General features: G+C 49.7%; 1 protein-coding gene across 2 annotated transcripts in view; it reads left to right on the top strand.

Moving 5' to 3' along the window:
• The window catches only part of CDK18 (cyclin dependent kinase 18), a 70,950-nt gene that overhangs the window by 30,527 nt on the left and 19,870 nt on the right, over positions 1 to 20,553 (top strand). For both annotated transcript variants that reach the window (XM_074977403.1, XM_074977404.1), the window contains exons 2-5: positions 2,490 to 2,645; positions 13,298 to 13,443; positions 13,642 to 13,767; positions 19,841 to 19,897. In XM_074977403.1, coding sequence (XP_074833504.1) covers positions 2,522 to 2,645; positions 13,298 to 13,443; positions 13,642 to 13,767; positions 19,841 to 19,897 — 453 coding nt within the window. In that variant the 5' untranslated portion in view covers positions 2,490 to 2,521. The remainder of the gene's footprint in view (positions 1 to 2,489; positions 2,646 to 13,297; positions 13,444 to 13,641; positions 13,768 to 19,840; positions 19,898 to 20,553) is intronic.

Here is a 20,553-nt window from a genome sequence, read left to right on the forward strand (position 1 = left end):
TAAGATTTTGGATGCAAGCATGATAACCCAAGTGTGCCGGTTGCCATGGTGATGTGATGCATCAGCTCCCAGATACGGTGTCTGATCCCATCCGTCTGGAATGTGATCAATGTTTGTTTGTGCTCATACCACGGGGGCGGCCGGCAGAGAGAATGAGCTGCCAACAGCCAGCAGCACAACACACCCTGGCTAGCTTTGAGGGTCCTAACTGGGGAGAAGTGTGGGGCAGGACCCCTTGATGAGCAGGACTCAAGTGGCTTGATAGGCCCTTTAACATGCCGCCTGTGCTGCAGGATGAACAACTTCAAAGAAACTCAGGGCACCTGAATGGCAGTCCCCTGCCAGGTGCAAAGGCCAGGTGGAGGGGCAGCTCATCTGCACGCTATCGTCACCGGGAGATTGTTGCCAATTCCAGGAGACTGGGCTGGTCCTGGAGGCTGGCAATCCTATTCGTCATGGGGGAAAGTTCTCTCAGGTCCCCACCTGTTCTCAGTACCACCAGCACCCTTCCAGTCACCGCCTGGGCCAGGAGAGGAGACCGAAAGTGGTCAGAGACACAGCACCTGGAGGAGCCAACGTCAGCCCTTTCCCATCCCACTCGGCAGCAGAGGTGTGAAACAGATGGAGGTGCAGAGTGGCAGGACCCTGGCCTGGCTTTCCCTGCATCCCCACCCTGGTGTGCCAGCTGGCAAGAAAGACAAAAGGCTGTCTGTCCCGGAGCTGCCGCCATCCCACCCCCAGCTAGGGGAGTCTGGCTGTGGGTCAGAGCGAACTAGTGAACAGGGTGTGAGCTCGATCAATGGCTTTGCCTGGTGTGCTGTGTGGCCAGCAGAGGGCGATGGCCGAGAGCTACTGAGCCATCAATTAATTCCTCCCTTCCGGTTAAGCAACAGCTGCTATGCTCTCTCGGCTGCTGTGCAATGGGAAAAAAAAACATCAGCGGGAAAATAGCTTCTCTCGCACTTGGAGGGGGCATGAAGTGGGCACTGCCTGCCCTTGTGAAGGCAGGCTGTTTCAGGCCAGTGGAATTCCCTTTTCTCTTTATGGTGAAGGGGTTCACTGACTGGGCAGCAGCCTACCCCCTCCCACCAGCACGCCTCATCACTTTTGTGCCCCATGCTGCTGCTGCACTGTTGCAAAGCAAAGTGCCTGCTCAGGGCTGGAAGAGTAGAGGGGCTGCATATGAGGACTGGAGGACTGTGGTGGGTTAAAAGAGGGTGGCAGGTTTCCACTGAGAGGTATCAGCTGATCTCCGTGGGTGGGAAACGTACCTAGAATAGCTGGCGGATGTCCAGGTTGGAGGGTCTTTGCCAGAGCTGTGCTGGGACTCTCTCTTTGCTGCGTTTGTCTCAAGGCACTGTGTTACCCTCCCCCTGAAACTTTCTCCCCAAACCATTCTTGCAGCTCAAATGCTGCATCCGTTTCTAAACCCCAAGTGCACTGTGTCCGCACCTGGAAGCCAGGCCCTGTCTGCACTGCTGGGCTGGGAGGGAAGCTGCAGTGGCTTCGAAGCACTGGGAATTAACCGGGCTGTAGCCCAGCCCTGCATGTGCCCATTTAGTCAGACAGCCAAACAGTGAAGTTCGCTCTTTGTCCTGTGGGGGTTTTCTTCATTTAAGGGTTTTCTTCATTAGTCAGATCTGTGGCTAAGAGGATTCCGGTGTCCATACAGGATTTGAATCAGCCGACGGACTGTGAGCTCTCAGTATCTCCCTTCTTCCCGTAAGTCTCAGGAGTCTCCTGCCAGACAGAATCTCTGTCCTGTCTCCCCTGGGAGTCTGCAGAAGGTCCACCATGATCAGCACTATGGGAACCTGGGAGCCTTAGAGCCACCGTATTTGGGTTCGGGGCATGTGCCCCAGCTGCCCTGAGACCCTTCAGATGCAGCCTGAATCTGTTCTACAGTTGCTGAGACTGAAAGGTAGAACGTCAGCCATTGCTGAAACTTTAATGGGAACGTTTCACTTGCCCACAGTGGTTATTCCTTATGGAATTCGGCTTCATCAGCTCACATTATTAGACAGGTGCCATAGCCCATGCTAATTACCCTGTTCAGGTGCCAGTAGTTTTGCAGCTCAGCTGACTGCCAAGTGCAAGAGAAAGATGAATATTTTAGGCATCTTCTCTTCACCACTGTGGGGAGAAGAGAGGCAGATATGATCGTTCTATGGGCTTAGGCCCTGATCCTACATTCCCAGCCTTCCGGACAGACCACAGCGGCCAGGCCACGTCCTGCTGAAGTCAGTCAGGCTGTGCCTGGGTGTATGGGTCTGTCTGTGAGTTTACGTAGGTAGGAGCAGGAATTTGGGCCTGACCAAAAGCCTGCTAAGTTCAGTGAAAAGGCTGTCAGTGGGTCCTGGATCAGCCCTCTGTATTTGTAAACTCATCAGTAGCACAGCCTATGCCTCAGGCCTGGTGTTCAGTAAGCCTAACCCTGCATGCAATCCAAGCCCTTCAGTGAGTTCTCCTTGCCTTTCCCTTCCTTACAGGACCCCGCTGTCCCACCTCATTACAGGACAAAATGAACAAGATGAAAAATTTCAAACGGCGGTTTTCCCTCTCGGTTCCCCGAACGGAGACCATCCAGGAGTCGCTGGCCGAGTTCACGGAGCAGTTCAACCAGCTCAACAACCGGAAGAATGAAGGTGAGAGGCTGGCAAGGGAGGAGGGTTAATTGGTGCATCGGGGAAACCAGTCCGGGCTTGGCCAGAATCCCCTCCAGGCACAGACAGTTGGTGCAGAGGCAGGATTTCTCTCCACTTGACCTTTAACTTTCTAATGGGGTCCCAAGAAAGCAGCACAAATAGCATGTGTGACCTTGTGCAAGTCGTGGGCTACTCTGTGCCTCAGTTTCCCGCTCCAGGGAACAGGAATACTATCTCCCTGACATTCATTCCTCTAGGGGGAGCACTGCGGGTAGACAGTACTGTAGGCGGACAAAGCACTGTTGTTTTTACATATTATTACACAATGCAGACCCCAAAATGAGGGAGGAAGCAGCTCTTCTGCTTAAGGCCTGTGCTTGGTTAAAGCACAGGCCTCCTTGTTTCCGTCCAGAAATAATAGCTATTGGCTTAGGCTCTCTGCAGACTCAGGCCTTGTTCGCCTGGAGGAAAACCTCTCTCCCCACCCCAGCAGTTGTCTCAGGCTCTCTGCAGACTCAGCCACGCACCTCTCCCTCATGTCATTCAGGCCACAGTTAGGCTTTTCTCTGCAAACGTAACAGCTAGAAATGTACCTGTAAAAAAAAAAAAAGTCTGAGAAACACCGACAGAATCACCTGGCTCCTCCATCCAGCTCTCCGCCCCTTAAGCCAGAGCTGGCTTTCTTTCCTCCCTGTCACAGCTCCCTGCCCCTCAGCACTCCATCCCTGCTAACAGATGATGTCCCTTCACTCGTGTCAAGCTGCCAGCACCTGCGTCCCCCTTAGCAAGCAAGCCAGGCTTAATGCTCAGAAGCAGCCATGGTGCCTGTCTGCTCCCCCCAACCCTGGCAAGCTGACGGGGCTATAATTAGAAACCAGCCCTTAATTAACAGGCATGGAAGCTGCCGGGATGAAACAGCGCAAGGCTAACGAAGTTCTGGGTGCTGACAGCAGCATCTGGCTGCTCCTTCCTCAGGGGACATCAGCCCTGGGCTCTCTGGCCCTTGGCTTATTAGCACTGCGCACTGGACTCGGGTTCTGTCACGTAAGAAAGCAGCTTTCCTGGTCTCTCATTTTAATGAGGCCACAACCAGGGCTGTGCCTTGCCCTTCGCTTTTCAAACTAAGGCCTGCAGCAGCCCCCTTGTCCCAGGCCGTTGGGTCCCTCTCCCCAGAGACCTGAATAGACTAGAAACAAGGGCAGAGCTGACTATGCAACTGTCTCCCTTTCATGGGCCATGAGCCTGTCAGTGTGTTGAGGATCCCTGAACCAGGCCCAGGGATGGGTCTGTGCCCCTTGTGAGGCAGGAGAACTTAACACCAGGCCCACAGATCCGTTTCTGCTTCAATAGGAAACAGAAGTCCCCAGTACCAGGTCCAGTACTCCCCACCTTGGAGGTAGAAGAGCCTGGCACCCGGCCACAGTTTGCTTCCCAGAGTACATGGTAATTTCCTCACCCTGCAGCCTGCTGTACCACCCAGGCCTGGTGCCTGTCTCCACTCTCTCCAGTTCTGCCAGGGTCCAGCAGCTGAATTCCTTCCCTCTCCTACAGCCCACTCCATCCCATCCCACATCCCTTGATAAAGTTTCTCACGGGTTGTAAACAAGCCTGTGGAGTCACCTCTGCCCTGCCCTTAATCTCTTTCCCCTGCAAACTGTGGCTGTTCTTTATTAAGAGCCCTGACAGCCACATTTGTCTGACTCATCTCTCCAGCCCTGCGTGGATGGCATTTAATAAACCCTTTGCCACTGGGAGGTCCCTGCCTGCAGCACTGCACCATCCAGCATTGGTGGGCTCAGCAGGGGAATGTTGTATACGGAGATGCTAGGTGGTCTAGCCTGATGTGGGTTTAATCCACAGCCTGCTGATGGCAGAGGGCATCTTTCTATAGATTTCAGTGGGCTCTGGATGAGGGAGGGGGACCTGGTTCCTGCAGGTTGGGCTTCAGCAAGGAAAGGGACTTGTTTCCGGAAGGGAATCGAGTTGGGTTCACTCCTAAGATTCATCTCTCAGGGCAGACTGGGAAGTTTGCAGGCGCTAGGAGAGCTGGCTGCATGCAGTAGCACCACTGGCAAATGTCTGGGTCTGGCCCTGTTTTACAAACCTGGATGCTCTCAGCCCTCTGCGAGGTATTCTCTTCCCCTCCGTTCCACAGCTGGAGAAATTGTGGCACAGAACAGAGCAGGGACTTTGCCTGTGGTCACACAGTGAGTCAGTAGCAGAGCTGGGACAGAACCCCAAAATCCTGATGTTGGGTGTTGTGCTGCAGCCACTCTTGCAAGCTTCCCCCCTATGCAGACCTGGCACATCCATTACCAGGCGTGTGCTTTCGACACTGTCGCACAAGGTTCCTGCTGCCCATGTCTTTTAACAACACAACATAAGAACGGCCATGCTGGGTCAGACCAAAGGTCCATCTAGCCCAATATCCTGTCTGCCGACAGTAGCCAATGCCTGGTGCCCCAGAGGAGGTGAACCAAAGACAACGATCCAGCGATTTGTTTCCTGCCAATCATCTCCCGCCTTTGACAAAAGGCTGGTCACCATACCTGACCCCTTGCTAATAGCCATCTATGGACCTAACCTCCAAACATTTATCGAGCTCTTTTTTAAACTCTGTTAGAGTCCTGGCCTTCACAGCGTCCTCTGGTAAGGAGTTCCACAGGTTAACTGTGCGCTGTGTGAAGAAAAACTTTCTTTTATTAGTTTTGAACCTGCTACACATTAATTTCATTTAGTGTCCTCTAGTTCTTATATTATGGGAACAAGTAAATAACTTTTCTGTATTCACTTTCTCCACACCATTCATGATTTTATATACCTCAGTCATATCGCCCCCAGTCTCCTCTTTTCTAGACTGAAAAGTCCCAGTCTCTCTAGCCTCTCCTCATATGGGACCCGTTCCAAACCCTTAATCATTTTAGTTGCCCTTTTCTGAACCTTTTCTAATGCCAATATATCTTTTTTGAGGTGAGGAGACCACATCTGCACGCAGTACTCAAGATGTGGGCGTACCATAGTTTTATATAGGGGAAGAAGGATCTTCTTTGTCTTATTTTCTATCCCTTTTTTAATTATTCCTAACATCCTATTTGCTTTACTGACTGCCGCTGCACACTGCGTGGACGTTTTCAGAGAACTATCCACTATAATTCCAAGATTTCTTTCCTGATCTGTTGTATCTAAATTTGCCCCCGTCATGTTCTATGTATAATTAGGGTTATTTTTCCCAATGTGCATTACCTTACACTTACCCACATTAAATTTCATTTGCCATTTTGCTACCCAATCACTCAGTTTGCTGAGATCTTTTTGAAGTTCTTCACAGTCTGCTTTGGTTTTGATTATCCTGAACAGTTTGGTGTCATCTGCAAACTTTGCCACCTCACTGCTTACCCCTTTCTCTAGATCATTGACAAATAAGTTGAACAAGATTGGTCCCAGGACTGACCCTTGGGGAACGCCACTAGTTACTCCCTTCCATTGTGAAAATTTACCATTTATTCCTACCCTTTGTTTCCTGTCTTTTAACCAGTTCCCAATCCATGAAAGGATCTTTCCTCCTATCCCATGACCACGTAATTTACATAAGAGCCTTTGGTGAGGGACCGTGTCAAAGGCTTTCTGGAAATCTAAGCAAATCTCTGCCCATTCTGCATGGCAGGGATAAAAGCAGGGCATGTTGGCATCTCCCCAGGTGAACATGTGCCCAAGAATAACACATGCAGGGAATCAGATTTCATGTGCTGTGGAGACAGCTAATCATTACAGGGATCAGGAAGTAATTTTCCCTTCATCACACTGCAGAGCTGGGAGAGCAGATCATTTTAGTGTTTTCCCCAACTTCAGCCACTGCTAACAGCAAGTTATTGGAACCAATAGGCTCAGAGGTAGAATGGCTGATCTTTGGGCTGGGTGGCAATCAATGTTTCTTCAAAATTTTTCCATCCATGGGCGGAACTAATTTTGTTATGTGCACCGAGGTATATCCAGATGTGCACCCCAATAGAAACGCACACTGCCAACTTCAGGCAGCTGTGGGCACTCTGCTAATCAACCGAGTGGCGCCTGAATCTGAGTCCAGTCTGGAGTCCGTGTCCCAAGCAAAGGGCTTTCACGTATCTCTCGCTGTCTGGCAGTTGTTCGTGATAATCAACCTCAGCTTCCCCTGTTTCCTCCCAGTTGTTGCTAACCTCGTTTGCAGAGGTGTGGAGCCCTGACTCTCCCATTAGCTTTTCTAGCCTTTGTGGGGTGCTCTCAGCAGATCTCAAAACCAAGCTGCTTTAAACCCCTTTCTCAGCTGCCTTTGATAACCCCCTTCCTTATCTGTGGCCCTTGCACACTTCAGATGCTTGTGGATTCCTGTCCTCCTTCAGCCTGCATGCAGCCTCAGCTGCAAAGAAGCCGCCTCTGCATGGTCATGCAGCAAACCCAGCTGCCTGGGAGAGTCCCCTTGCAAAATATTTTCCTGTTAAAAAGGAAGAAAGGAAGGAAACATAGGCGTGATGGGCTGGAAGGTGTCTAAGGAAAGCTTTGTACATCCATGTGCTGTGTGGTACAGCCCACTAGCCAAAGCTTCCAATCCTCGCTGTGACACTGGACTTCTTGTGTGACCTTAGGCATGTCCCTTCACCTCTCTGTGCCTCAGTTTTTCTCTGTCCACTGTACCTGACGTACAGTGGGGTGGTGAGGCTGAGTTAACATTTGTAAAGTGATGCATACAGAGCTGTGGCCGGGGCCATCCTCAGACGGTGGCTTTCTCCGTCTCAGCTAATTACCCTTGGGAGAGAATCCTCCAGTGGAATTTTGTTTGATGTGCACCGACTTCCCAGTGTGCAGCCTCTGGCAAGTGCTTTCTTGCTGTGCCCTGCTCTGTCTTCACTGCCTTTGCATCATGGAGCCAGTGTGGCAACGCTCTGGGTGGAGCAGGGAAGGGGTAAAAGCTGGAAGATGCCCTTCACCATTTGCCTCTGCTCCACGGAAACAAAGAGGATTGTCATGCCATCCCACCCTGCCAGTGCCTCACAGGTGCAGTCACAGTTGAGGAAAGCTGGAAGGTGGAGCTGTTCCCTCTTCAGCCCTGATGTCTTGCACATGTGTCGCAGCTGAGTTCTCATATTTTTAGTGCACGGTAATATTTAGAGTGCTGTGAATTGGTGGATGCCAGAAATTGATGTGTGGAGAGCTGCTTTGGCATCCAGGGAAATCACAGTGATGTGTCAAGCAACTAGTATCCCATTGTTGCACCGTCACATTGCAGTGCTCTCTCATATGGCTAGAAGCAGGAGTTGCACGGGTGAGCCAGTTCCTGGTCGTCGTCGCTGATAGCTTATGCTCCAGAATCTAAACTTCTGGGGTTTTTTTAGAACCTCTAGCCCTTATAGTCATAACAAAGTGGCAGTTAGGGGGTAGGCTGTGAGATGATATCTGAGTGGGTCTGCAGACATCCTGAGCCAATAGCTCGGAGAGGTTTGAAAGGTTCTGATCACTTTGGTGGGGTGTTGACTTTGAAGACTAGTGGCGGCTGCCAGTCTTGCTCAGTGTTTCACTTCCAGCAAGGAAAGGGTGGAATGACTGCACTAAGTGTTGGGAGCAGTCTGCTGTGAGTAGCATTTCATTGCTGTGTGCCTGGTGAATGGAGGCTGGGTTCTGGTGGAGCTGCAAGAGTATCACCATTTATTTTTCCCCAGTCTGATGCAGCGTCACAACCTGGTGTTGTGCAAACCCCTTGCTCCCTCTTCTTTTCTTGGGTGCTGGCTGGAGTGCAGGGAGGTTACCCTGCTTGCTTCTCTGGGCCATCCTTATCTTCCCTGGGGCAGGGGCATATGATTGGAAATGAATTCAGACAGCTTCTGCAGCAGCATAGCTGTGTTTCCGCCCCACCTGCCCCGGTGCCTCATTCCCCATCCCTCCTGCAATGTGTCCAGCCAGTTACACCGCTGCAAAGTGAGTGTAATAGCGTGCAAGACTTTCCCCTGCAGTGCACTCCATTTGCACAAGTGTAAATGGAAACGCAAGGTATAAAGCAGGACAGAATCAGGCCTGAGTTTTTACCGGGCACAAATCCTGTTGCACTGATGTAAGTCACAGTCATGGTTAGCTACCCCCATGGCTGAAAGCCTTGTCACTCTGGTAGCAAATCCAGAGTCTCCCCTGATTTGCAGGGGTATAAATCAGAGGCAGACCTGGCTTTTGCTTTGTCTGACCTCCCGAGAAGCAATACATAAAGGGAGGAAAGTGATGTGAATGATCCAAGTTCTGAATGGGGCTGAGCCAAGCAAGTTTAATGGAGATTTAAGAGGCAAGTTCGCACTTAGTAAGTAATTAAAAGTTGTAACTCAAGTAAGCAGCAGAGGCTTTTGGCCCCGTTCCCTGGGAGATCAAAGCTTGTTTTGGCAGAGGCAGTGTTTAAATATATTTATAAAAGGGAAGAGAGAGACTCGTCTAAGGCAGCTGCAGAGTCTGCCGTCTCACTTTAATTTGCTTTGATATCTTTGGCAGCTTCATTATTCTCCGGACGTTGGGGCCTACTTTAATCCACATGAAAAGCAGAGCAGAATCAATCAGCCTGGCGCTGGTTCACCCGGAGCCTGACGTTGTCTCCAACAAACACCCAAGCAGGGCAGCTAACATGCAAGTGCTCAGCAGGCAAATACAGTCCCTGCTGGCACGTCCCCTTTCCCTGTGCCTGCCATTCACTTCCACGCTGCACATGCCCCACAGCATGGGGGTGTTAGGGAGTGGCTGCTTGCATGGGACATGCCTTGTCTAGCACAAAGGCCTCACGCTGACTTGCTGGAGAGGGTCAGTTTCCATCCTTCTTTGCAGGATGTGCAAGCAGATTCAGGACTTCATATTGTGCCCATTCCAGGGCACATCTCTGCCTGCTGTCAGTGGGAGGTTTGCACAGGCAGGACAAGGCAACGTTTAGGAAGGAGCATGCAGCTGCAGCCTGTGAGAAAATCTGTTCCCCTTTAAGCGCCTGCTCCTGTGATCTGCTCTGTTCCTTCCCCCTCTTTTCACTCTTTCTCCCCTTCTCCCCACTGTTTTTAGGAGTCTTCTCCTTCCTTCCTTTTCCGTATCCTGCACTGCAGTTCATCCCTCCCCAGGGGTTTCCCGCCCTCCCACCTTCTTTCTCATTCCAGCTGCTGGAGGGACCAGCTGGGGAATCGCCCTCTTGATCTTGTAGTGAGCTTTAGCATTGCTGTCCCAGTGAGATCAGTGTGGAGCTGGGTAGTACAGGTGCCTGAGAGCTGTTGTATCAGGCGTTGTGCAGACTCAGGCAAACTTCAGAGAGACACTTCACACTCTCTTCTCATTTGGATGGTTTTCTTCCCAACCATGAAGGATAGAAACTGCTGTGTTCTGGTGGGGAGTTGGTAGGGTTTGGTAACAGACCAGGGTGTTCCTATTGTGAGTTTCACTTGCGGCAGAAAAGCTTTCTCAGAGAAGGTTTTGCCGTGGATGGGTGAGGTCTGGATTCACGTGTTCTCTGGACGATGGTTCCCAACTGTATCCCCTCAGCAGAGAAGGCTTTGTCCCCAGCTTTCACGTGCTTCACCCTGTGCATCAAGATCTGCATTGTCCCAGGAGAGTGCAGCCATCCCAGTGGTTCCCTGACAGAAATTTGGTCTTGGAGGCAGCTTGGGACTTGACCCATTAATGGCTTTCAAAATGAGACCCAAAGCCATAAATTGGTGTTGGTGCTGACTGGGAGCCAGTGGAGGGGCTTGAGCGTAGACTTGATATGCTCCTGTCAGCCTGAGCTGTGTCGAAGTTGGGCACCTGCTTTCTGTGCCAGCTGGAGCCTGTGCATCACACACCTCTTCAGACAAGGCGAGTTACCATAACCCAGTCGGGAGGTGACACGTGCATGGACCCTTGTTGCCAGATGATCCCCCAGGAGGAAATGAGCATGGGGTTTAGTGACCAGTAAGTGAACACAGGCATTTTTTGACCTGATGCTACCTGGTCACAATGCTACCCGCACAGCCAAGTTCATCTTCACATCTCTCTGATGAATGGGGGAAGGTAGACACAACATCTTGGCGTGTTCTCCTCTCGGACCAGCATCACTTCAGTCTTACCTGGGTTTCTCCCCAAGTTCTCATGCAGAGAGTGAAGAGAGGCGGAGCTAGCAAGGATTCCTGCAGACCCCCACCAGCTTACAGAGAGGAGGAGCAGTCACTCATCACCGCTTTCTGAATTCGGCTGTAGAGGGACTGTAGGAGCCAGTGTTCCCGCCGTGTCACACCAGACACGTTCACAGGTTTTTGTGCTCCACTATGTCCAAGGCTGCAGGGAGTTCCAGCAGTGTGAGCACATGGGGATCTTACCTCCATGCCCCTGACCACAGGAAGGTTGTTATCTAGAGCCACCAGAACTGCTGTACCTTGGTCCCCAGTGGCTGACATTGCAGACTGCTGAAGTTTGATGGTTACTTCTTGCTCGGTTCTTTTGCCCAGGGGTGGGAGTTTGGAGATGGAACAGTAGTTGGAGAGGTCTTCTGGATCGTGCAAAGGCATCTTGAGGATTGAGCCAATTATGGCATTTCTCAAGGGATTTGGTAGGTGTGTGTATCGAAAGGAGGCCCTACTGCCATTAGTAGTGGGCACAGTTGTTTTTCACTAGCTTTTACCAGCCAGGAGGGAGACGGGTCCCTTTCACAGGCTGTGGCTGTAATGTTTTCCTAAGAGGAGGGAAATGGATCCTTGAATTGCTAGAGAGCCTGGGCTGGACTCTTGCGGTCCAGAAAGTGGGTCAGAAAGGAAGCTGGGACTGTGATGTGAGTATTTAAGGCTGCACAACAGTTCCCCCATTTCTGGTGCCTTTCTTCCTCTTGGTCTGTTACAGCTCCAAGCTCACTTGCAGAATTTCTTGCTCATTCCCCATCACTAGGTGCTGTCTTGTGCACCTCTTACTCACACTGGCAAGAAGTTGCTATTGTTAATTGTATGACAGTAGCACCTACGGACCCAAAGTGAAGATCATTATGCTTGGGGCTGTACCTATGTATCTTGAGAGATAGACCCTGCCCCAAAGACAGAAGACTCCAAGTAGACAAAGCGGAGGGGGAAGGCAGAGGCCCAGGAAAGGAGTGGTCACAGAGGCAGAGCATAAATAGAATCCCAGTATCACTCTGTTCCATCAATGCTGCATCACTTAATCTATGGACCTCTCTCACCCTTTCTTCTCCCTTCATCTCATTTTCCTCTGCAAGCTGCATGCTCTATCTCTCTGAATGGCTTGTGTGAAGGGTGGCTGTGCCAAGGGCAGCTGCCTTATGTTTGTACCTGTGCACTCACAGTGGAGGGGCCTGAAGACTGTCATATCTGCTGAAAATCTTTTTTTAAGGGACTCAAAATTTCTTCCACTCATCCTCTCAGGAGAGTTTTGACTCCTATTTAAATATCCAGACTTCATTCAGCAACGTCTGATTAGCAGAGGTGCTTTGTTATTAATGGTTCTCCTGGAAATAATGCCCCTGTGAATTTGGAGAGTCCATCTCACAGGGATTCAGGAGGCCTGTGTTGAACTCATTAATTGTTTCACCAAGCCATGGTGTGGGTCCCGGCACTCCAGAGCTTCCTAGCAACCCACTGTTAATCACAGACCAAGGAGAAATTAAGTGCAGAAGCAAACCTGAAGTCCTCAGGAGCTTTGTGGCTTATTTTGTTCTGATTTCCTGCTCCTTTCATGGCCCCTGGGACTTGATGATGCTTCAGTTTTGTAATCCCCACAGAAGGGTTATTATGTGGAATCTCTTTGGCCTTCAAGAGGCCTGTTGTGTTTTAAGAGCATCACTCAGGCCCACGTCATCTGCTTAGACGTAACGAGTTGACACCAGGGACCTAGTACGTTTCTCTGGAGTCTGATGGTTTTAGTGTGCAGAGAAGGGTGTTTTCTCAGCTCCCCTTTAATCCCAAAGGCCCTTGGCTCAGAATCATTCAGGTTCCCTGCAGTGAATAATGACATGAGCTGGGGAGAGAGAGAGAGAGAGCGGTACACCTCGGGCGAAGATGGGGCCTCGTAGAAGCAGGTGACACTCCATGAATAGTAGAATGTTAAGTAGCGTTGCCTAGTGCACAAAGCACTACACAGGGACTCAGAAGACCACAGTTCTAATCCCAGCTGTGCCAGAGACCTGCTGTAGGACATTGGGCAAGTCACTTCGTCTCCCTGGGCTTCAGTTCTCCTCATCTGTACAATGGGGGTAAAAGCCCGAGTAATCAGTGCTGAAAGGCTATCGCAGCCTGTTTCTGAGATTGCCAGTGCTTTGGGGCAGGGAGCAGTCGTTTCTAGCACAGGGGAGCCCTGCTCCCTAATTGAGGCCTCTACGCACTAACTCACTCATAACAGCAGAGCTGCTATAGTTAGTAGAAGTTCTTAGTACTTATATTCAATTGCAGATATACATGAGCTCCTGCAAGCTCCCTGGGGCCAGAGCAGCATTACCCCAGTGTTTCTGAGTGGCAGAGAGGTGAAGAGACTTGCCCCTGGCTGCAGAGCAGAGATTGGAGTCCAGGGGTTCCTCAATCCCCACCCTGTGCTCAGACTCAGCAGTGACACGTGGCTGTCCCATGCATTGATCAGTCGTGACTTTTTGGTGCTGTCCAGTCTGTCCACTCCATCTCTGCTTCCTCTCTCGTCAGACCTGGCACAAGGCCATCTGCCACTGAGCCACCTGGGCAAGGGTTTCCAGGAAGGGCACACCTCCATATCCCCCTCGGAGGTGGAAGGCCAGTCCCCGACAGCTGTGCGCTATCGAAGGAGCAACCAGCGCCGCTTCTCCATGGAGGCAAGTACTGGGCAGGGCTCTGGCTGCAGCGGGAGGGAGAGGGCAGTGAGTGGAGGAGGGCCTGGAGGTGGGGTGAGGAGCATGGGGTGGACGTGGGCTGAGTGAGTAGCTGTCAGGCGCTGCCCCCTGAATGCCCGTTTCAGGTTCTCAGCAGCATCGGGCCCTGAGACACTAACTCTGCGCTGGCCCTGTCTGCAGGATGTCAGCAAGCGGCTCTCCCTGCCCATGGACATCCGCCTGCCCCCAGAGTTCCTGCAGAAGCTGCAGATGGACAATCCGGAGTTCCCCAAGACCTTCAGCAGGATGTCACGACGAGCTTCCCTTGTGAGTCCCACAGCTCAGAGATCTGGGGGAGAATTGTGCTGGGCCCACCACACCATGCACATCAGCCACTGTTTGCAGCTATGTGTGTAAATCCCTGTGCACTCACAAGTGCAGGCTCCTGTGTGTGCCCATCCACCCACGTTCCCATTCCCACATGTGCAAATCTCTGCCTGCCCATCTATACACACTGATGCATGTAAATCCCTGTTGCAGAACTCACCCATGAGTGTAAACTGCCACACACTCATATGCCTAAACTTGGGTCTGTCCTCTCCGTGCACCTACTTTCACCTATGTGTGCAAATTTCATGTCTGTATGGTACACTGCTATGAATGCAAATTCCCTGTCGCGTGCCCCCAGCCTTGCCACTCCCCACACTGCCCCTCACAGTCTTACCCCTGCACGAGCTTACATGATGGTTTGATTCTTTGAAGATGCCACTACTTGATTCCAAACACCACTTGACATTTAACAAACACCTGCCACCGCTCGTAGTTAAAATGCAAATGCCAATAAATAGTGAATTCGTCTTTGTGCTAATTTCCAAGTTTCACTTTCTTTATAAGCACAGCACCAGGGCGATAGCGCATTGCCTTATTTACAAATACACAGCATGCTTCCTAGTCACTGGAAACACTCCCTGTTACCCAGCTGCTGGGTCAGAGGCCTTGGTGAGGCTTGTTTGCACATCTAACCCCAAGTGGGAAAATGGTGTGACAGTGTACTCTTGTGTCTTTTGAATAAAATATACCTGGGAAAAGTGGACGTGCCATAAATATTAATAAGCCTATAAATGAATCATGAACGTTTCTGTAAAACGCCCCATGTGGCATGCAGTTGTTTGCAGGCCAGCCTCTCGCACATTCTAATGGTCCCAGGAGCACCGCCAGCTGTGTGGCATGGTTGCTCCTGGCGTACAGGAGTGGAGGGACCAGTACTTCGGGGGCATGGTAATAGTGGTACCAACACCTTTGCTCTTCTGAGTCGCTAGTTCACATCCCCCTACCCCAGGCGAGCAGTTGTAAGTTTCCCTTCTCTGTGGTTGGTGGCTTGTGGGCGGGACAGGTGCTGACTGGAGAATGCGAAGCAGCATGATGGCAGAGTGGCTGACCTGCCATCTATAGTTCGTTCCTCCAGGATCCCATTTTTCAGGGGGATTGTGTGGAGCCGTGATGGGAAACCTGCAGCCCAACAGGTTGTGTGTGTGGCTGACCGGGTGTTTTGTTTACTGTTGCTCATGCCCAGCTTTGCTAGGTTCCCCTGGTTTCCTCAAGTGGCACGCCTGCAAAGTGAGGTGTGTGCTGATTGCATACAAAGCTGACCGTGAGAGCCGTACGCACCCTCTGCGGCCACTCAAAGCGCTGCTAGGGGTCAGCAGGCACACCCTGCAAATTCCAGCCATGCAAGCACAACTGGCAGAACTATCCTACCCCAGGAGACCGCCTTGGTTATGATGATCCCCTTGCCCACTGAGATGACAAGGGCCACTAGGTTGTCCATTGCTGGTGTCGAGAGAGCTTTACCTGCTATAGCTTGTGCGGTTCCTGGTCTGTTGGTAAATGGTCTTTGGGACTTGCCACTAGTTTGAAATTCACACACAATTTTCCTGTCCAGCTGCAATCAGTCGCCCGTGATTGTTCTTTATGCTGAGAGAATACGGCAAAGTGTTTCTCTGCTCCATGGACTGGGATTGCGCCCTTCCAAAGCTCCCTGTCTAGCGACTGTCTCTCTGGCACCACCTGCTGATGGAGAGATGTATGTGGCCCATGTTATATCATTATCCTCATCATCATCAATAACCGCGGGCTCAGCGCCCGTTGGTGTCTGATGCCTCTCTCACTATTTCCTTCCATCTTACCCTATCCAGTGCAGAGTGGCTTAGTTTCTGTGGACTAGCTCCGCACCAATCTACTACATCATCTATCCATTCTCTGTGGGGTCTGCCTCTCCTATTCAAATCGTCCATTATGCCGAATACCAGCATCTTGATTTTTCATTCGTCGATCATTCTGCAAATATGTCCAAATAGTTGTAGCTTCCATTTTATAACCTTCTGCAGCAGGTTCTCTTTTGGATGTGTCTTCCTATATAATTCCTCATTGGTGACCTTCTGCATCCATCCTATTCTCAGAATCTTTCTGTAACGACTCCTTTTGAACGCCAATATTCTTCTTTTCAAATCTTACATTATCACCCTGTCTCACATCCACACAACATGCTACTGAATACACGTTTTCAAGATGCCAAGCTTCATTCTTGCTTTGTTTTTCCAGATCTTATCCATCACCTTCACACTCGCTCTTGCTTTCGCTATTCTAGTCACTATTTCCTTCTTACAGTCTAGATCATACATTATGTTGCTCCCCAGATATATGAACTTCTCTACATTTTGTAGTTCAATACCATCGACACTGATCTTCCTTCCCATTTCCTTATCTCCAAATACTATTGTTTTTGTTTTATCAATGTTCATAATCAGTCCATACCGCTTCCCTTCCTCGTTTAACACGCGCACCGTTTTCGCTAGCTTCTCCTCATCTTCCTCAATGATAACTATATTATCCATGAACCTCAGGTTATTAATTCTTTTCCCATGCACAGATATCCCTTCTACCTCTTCCTTGATCTTGTCCATCGCTCTCTCCAGGTGTGCGATGAAGATACTTGGCAATATTGGATCTCCTTGTCTCGTACCTCTACTTGTTTTAAACCAACTGCCCAACTCCACACATGTTCTCACCGCTGCCTCCGCATTATCATTGATATCTTTCAACAAACGTATCAGTCTGCTGTCCACTCCGTATGACTCCAACACTGCCCAAGTCACTTTCTGATCTATACTGTCAGTTGCCTTTTGAAAATCGACAAAGCAAGTGTATACGTTTTTGTTCTTTCGTCGAGCTTTCTCCGCTATCCGTCTTAGTGCCAATAGCTGCTGTATGGTACTTCTGTCTTTTCTGAACCCTGCTTGCTTGTCTGCTATATATTCTTCTATCTGTGATCTTAATCTCTCAGTCACTATCATCATCAGCACCTTACCTAGATGACTTGTTAGGGCAATTGTTCTGTAGTTCTTGCACTCCAATGTACTTCCTTTCTTGGGTATTGTCACTAGCACAGATCTTGTCCATTCCTTAGGCACCTTCCCTTCTTTCCATGCTACATGACATAGTCGGTGTATTTCCTGAATCATGCTTTCTCCTCCGTATTTGATCATCTTTCCCATGATCTTATCATTTCCAGGGCTCTTGTTGTTCTTTGGTTGTTTCACTGCTTTTTCTACTTCCTCCTTTGAAATATCGGTCTTGCTCTCGATGCTCGGGGGAGATATCTCTTTCATTCTTCAATCAGTCTCTCTGAGACACTTGGGTCCAACTGTGCTTTGTATAGATCGGTGCAATATCTCGTCCATCGCTGCACAATCTTCTCTGTGTTCTTGAGCACTTTTTGTTCTCATCTTTGATTTCCATCTGCTTCAGTTGCCATTTCCTGTTAATATTCCTAATTGTTTTATACACCTCCCTGGCCTTACATTTGCTGTAATACCTCTCCATATCTTCACATTGCTCCTCTAACCATTTCTCCTTATCCTTTCATGGACTGGGTTTGCACTGTTCCAAAGCTCCCTGTCTAGCGACTAACTGTCTCTCTGGCACCACCTGCTGACGGAGAGATGTATGTGGCCTGTGTTATATCAGCGATGGCTCATATCAAAACGTGGAAAGCCACTGAAGTTCCCAGAGATCAGAATTGCGTTTGTGACTGTCCTGTACATGAATACGTGCAGGTTTGTGGTAATGACAGAAACAGTAGTTATGTCACTGGAATACTGTCCCAACAAATTCTTCTGTCAGCGTAGCAGTATGTCCACAGGGGCTTAGATTGGCTTTAATTCATTCCACCGGGAGAAGAATTTTTCACAGCAATGTAGTTAGGCCAGTTTAGGGCTCATTTACACTGAATGTGAAATTGGCTCTCCAGAGAGGGATATTCCTGGCAGTCGATTTAGATGGTCTAATAGGAACATGCTAAATCAACTGCTCATTGCTCTCCTGTCAACCCTGGTACTCCACAGGATGTTGCAGAGTAAGCAAAGTTAACAGAAGAGTTTCTCCAATTGACCTCCTGCTGTGGGGATACTGAAGAAATTCGGCTTAAGGTACGTTGACTCCAGCTGTGCTATTCATGTAGCTGGAGCTGTGTGTCTTAAGTCAACTTTCTCCCTAAGTGTAGACCTGCCAGTAAGGTTATAGTGTAGACATCAGGGTTGCCTGTAGGCTGAGTGTTTGGGCAGCCACCCAGGAGAGATTCAAGTGCTGCCCAGCTGATTAGCCGAGTGCCCACAGCCACTCGTGTGTGTTTCTATTGGTGGTGCACATCCACACATGCCTTGGTGCACATAACAAAATAAAAGAATAGAGGGAACATGGGCATAAACCAGACTCAGAGACAGTCCCTGCACTTCAAGTGTTTAAAATCTACATAGACAAAGGCAGTGTCATTTTCTCATTGAGAAATGGGTTAACAGACTTGCTGATGGTCACACCAAGAGTCTGTGGTAAGGACTCAACGCAGACCTCATGAGTCTTCATCCTGTGCCTTACCTGCAAGACTATCCTTGCCATGGCTGTCTCTGTAATACAGGTTGGACCTCTCGAGCCCAGCACCTGCAGGACCTGACTGGTGCCAAACAAATTTGCCAGACCACAGGAGGTCAATAGTGTCTAGTATGTTACCAACACTCCCGCTGCTCCCTGGGCTCTTTGAAGACATTTAGGGGTAAATTACAGCTAAATAACAGCACAGCACACTGACAGCTGGGACTGGTAGCTGGAAACAAACTTTAGGGAACTGTGGGAAATTTGGTCACACCCATGATAAGTAGTTGTCCAGCTCACTAAACTCATACCAGATTACGGACATTGCCAATTGAGGGAGTGCTGGATAGAGAGGTTCAACCTGTATTATTTTTCTCAGTGTGACTTTAAAGTGACCATTGCAAACAGTAAATGTCTCTTTCATGGTTGATTTGAAAAGCACCTGGAATCAAGGAATGGTGGTTTATTAAACATCAATGTGTGGGAAATGTTGCACAAGGAGGGGGCCAAATACGTGGTATAATCCCACAGTAGGTGTCTTTGGTGAAAGGAGCAGTGCTGCATTTTTTTTTAAGAGCTTGGGTTTAAATTCAGACTTAGGAGCTCAAATGCCATGATGTTGGGCGAGGGAGAGACCGGTGGCCAAAATGATAATGGTATCATAGAGATTGAATCAGTGGAATGCAATATTTCAAGACAGAGCCACATTGCAGAAGAAGACACTTAGTGCAGGGATGAAGTTAATAGCTTGCACCCTAGCTCCATGAAAGGAGAAAGCAGGTATCATTTGTTTCCATTAAGCAACCAGTCAGGTGTGGTTTCACTGTGATTGGTTGGCTGGCCAGCTGCTCTCCCCTGCAAGTAGTAAGAGCCATTTTGTATCTAGAACTGCTTCATGCAAACCCCTGCCTTGATTTCTCCCCCGCTCCGCCCAAAGCTCATGCTTCCCAGCCTCCTTGATGTGACCTTCAGCCGTGGGGCTACTCTTTCCTAGGCCATGTCTACACTAGCCAAAAACTTCAAAATGGCCATGCAAATGGCCATTTCGAAGTTTACTAATGAAGCTCTGAAATGCAGATTCAGCGCCCCATTAGCATGCGGGCGGCCGCAGCGCTTTGAAATTGATGCGGCTCGCCGCCGCACAGCTCATCCAGACAGGGCTCCTTTTTGAAAGGACCCCGGCTACTTTGAAGTCCCCTTATTCCTATGAGCAGATGGGAATAAGGGGACTTCGAAGTAGCCGGGGTCCTTTCAAAAAGGAGCCCCGTCTGGACGAGCTGTGCGGCGGCAAGCTGCGTCAATTTCAAAGCGCTGCGGCCGCCCGCATGCTAATGAGGCACTGCTATGCATTTCAGAGCTTCATTAGTAAACTTCGAAATGGCCATTTGCATGGCTATTTCGAAGTTTTTGGCTAGTGTAGACGTAGCCCTCGGGAGGGATGTCACCTGCTGATGTTCTTTCCTCTTCTTTGCAGTCAGACATTGGATTTGGTAAGCTGGAAACCTACGTAAAACTGGAAAAACTGGGAGAGGTAAGGAGAAAGTGCAATCACCTTCATGATCCTAAACTGCAAAGGACAGAGCCAGAGCCAGACTTCCTCAGCACATGGGAGTGTTTGGACCTGGGGGCTGGCTCTAGCCTAGCAGTGGTTGTAACTAACAACAAATACTCAAATGTAGCACTTGCATCATCCTTATGACTTGATCCAAAGCCCACTGAAGCTGTCAGGGAAGCTGACTTTTACCTTCAAAGCAATTTAAAAACACTCTGTACAGCTCCCACCTCTTCCTTCTGAGGTATCTAAGTGTTAACCCCATTTTACAGCAGCAGAGAGGGTAAGGCTACAGAGGGAATTGATGTTGGAGCGTGGGGAAGGGCTCAGATATTCCTGGTACCCAGGTTTGTGCCTCTCCCAGTAGATCATTCCCAATGCTTAAAGCACCATTTTCAGATAGCGGTGGCGAACCTGCACCCACAAAGCCCTTGGTTATACAGGACAGTGGTTAATTGAATGCTGAGCTCTCTATGTTTCGTGCATGTTGACAAATGAAGAGGGTGACAGCTGAACTCCAGCCTTGGATAAATCTTGCCTTCGGGGGTTAAACCCAAAACTTAGGACCCTTCTCCCAAAACTCTGGGTTTACAAAAGGTACTACGCTGTGCAGTGTAGTACCATATCTACAGGTG

This window comes from Carettochelys insculpta, chromosome 26 (genome assembly GCF_033958435.1).
Source record: "Carettochelys insculpta isolate YL-2023 chromosome 26, ASM3395843v1, whole genome shotgun sequence".
Taxonomy (NCBI): Eukaryota; Metazoa; Chordata; order Testudines; family Carettochelyidae; genus Carettochelys; species Carettochelys insculpta.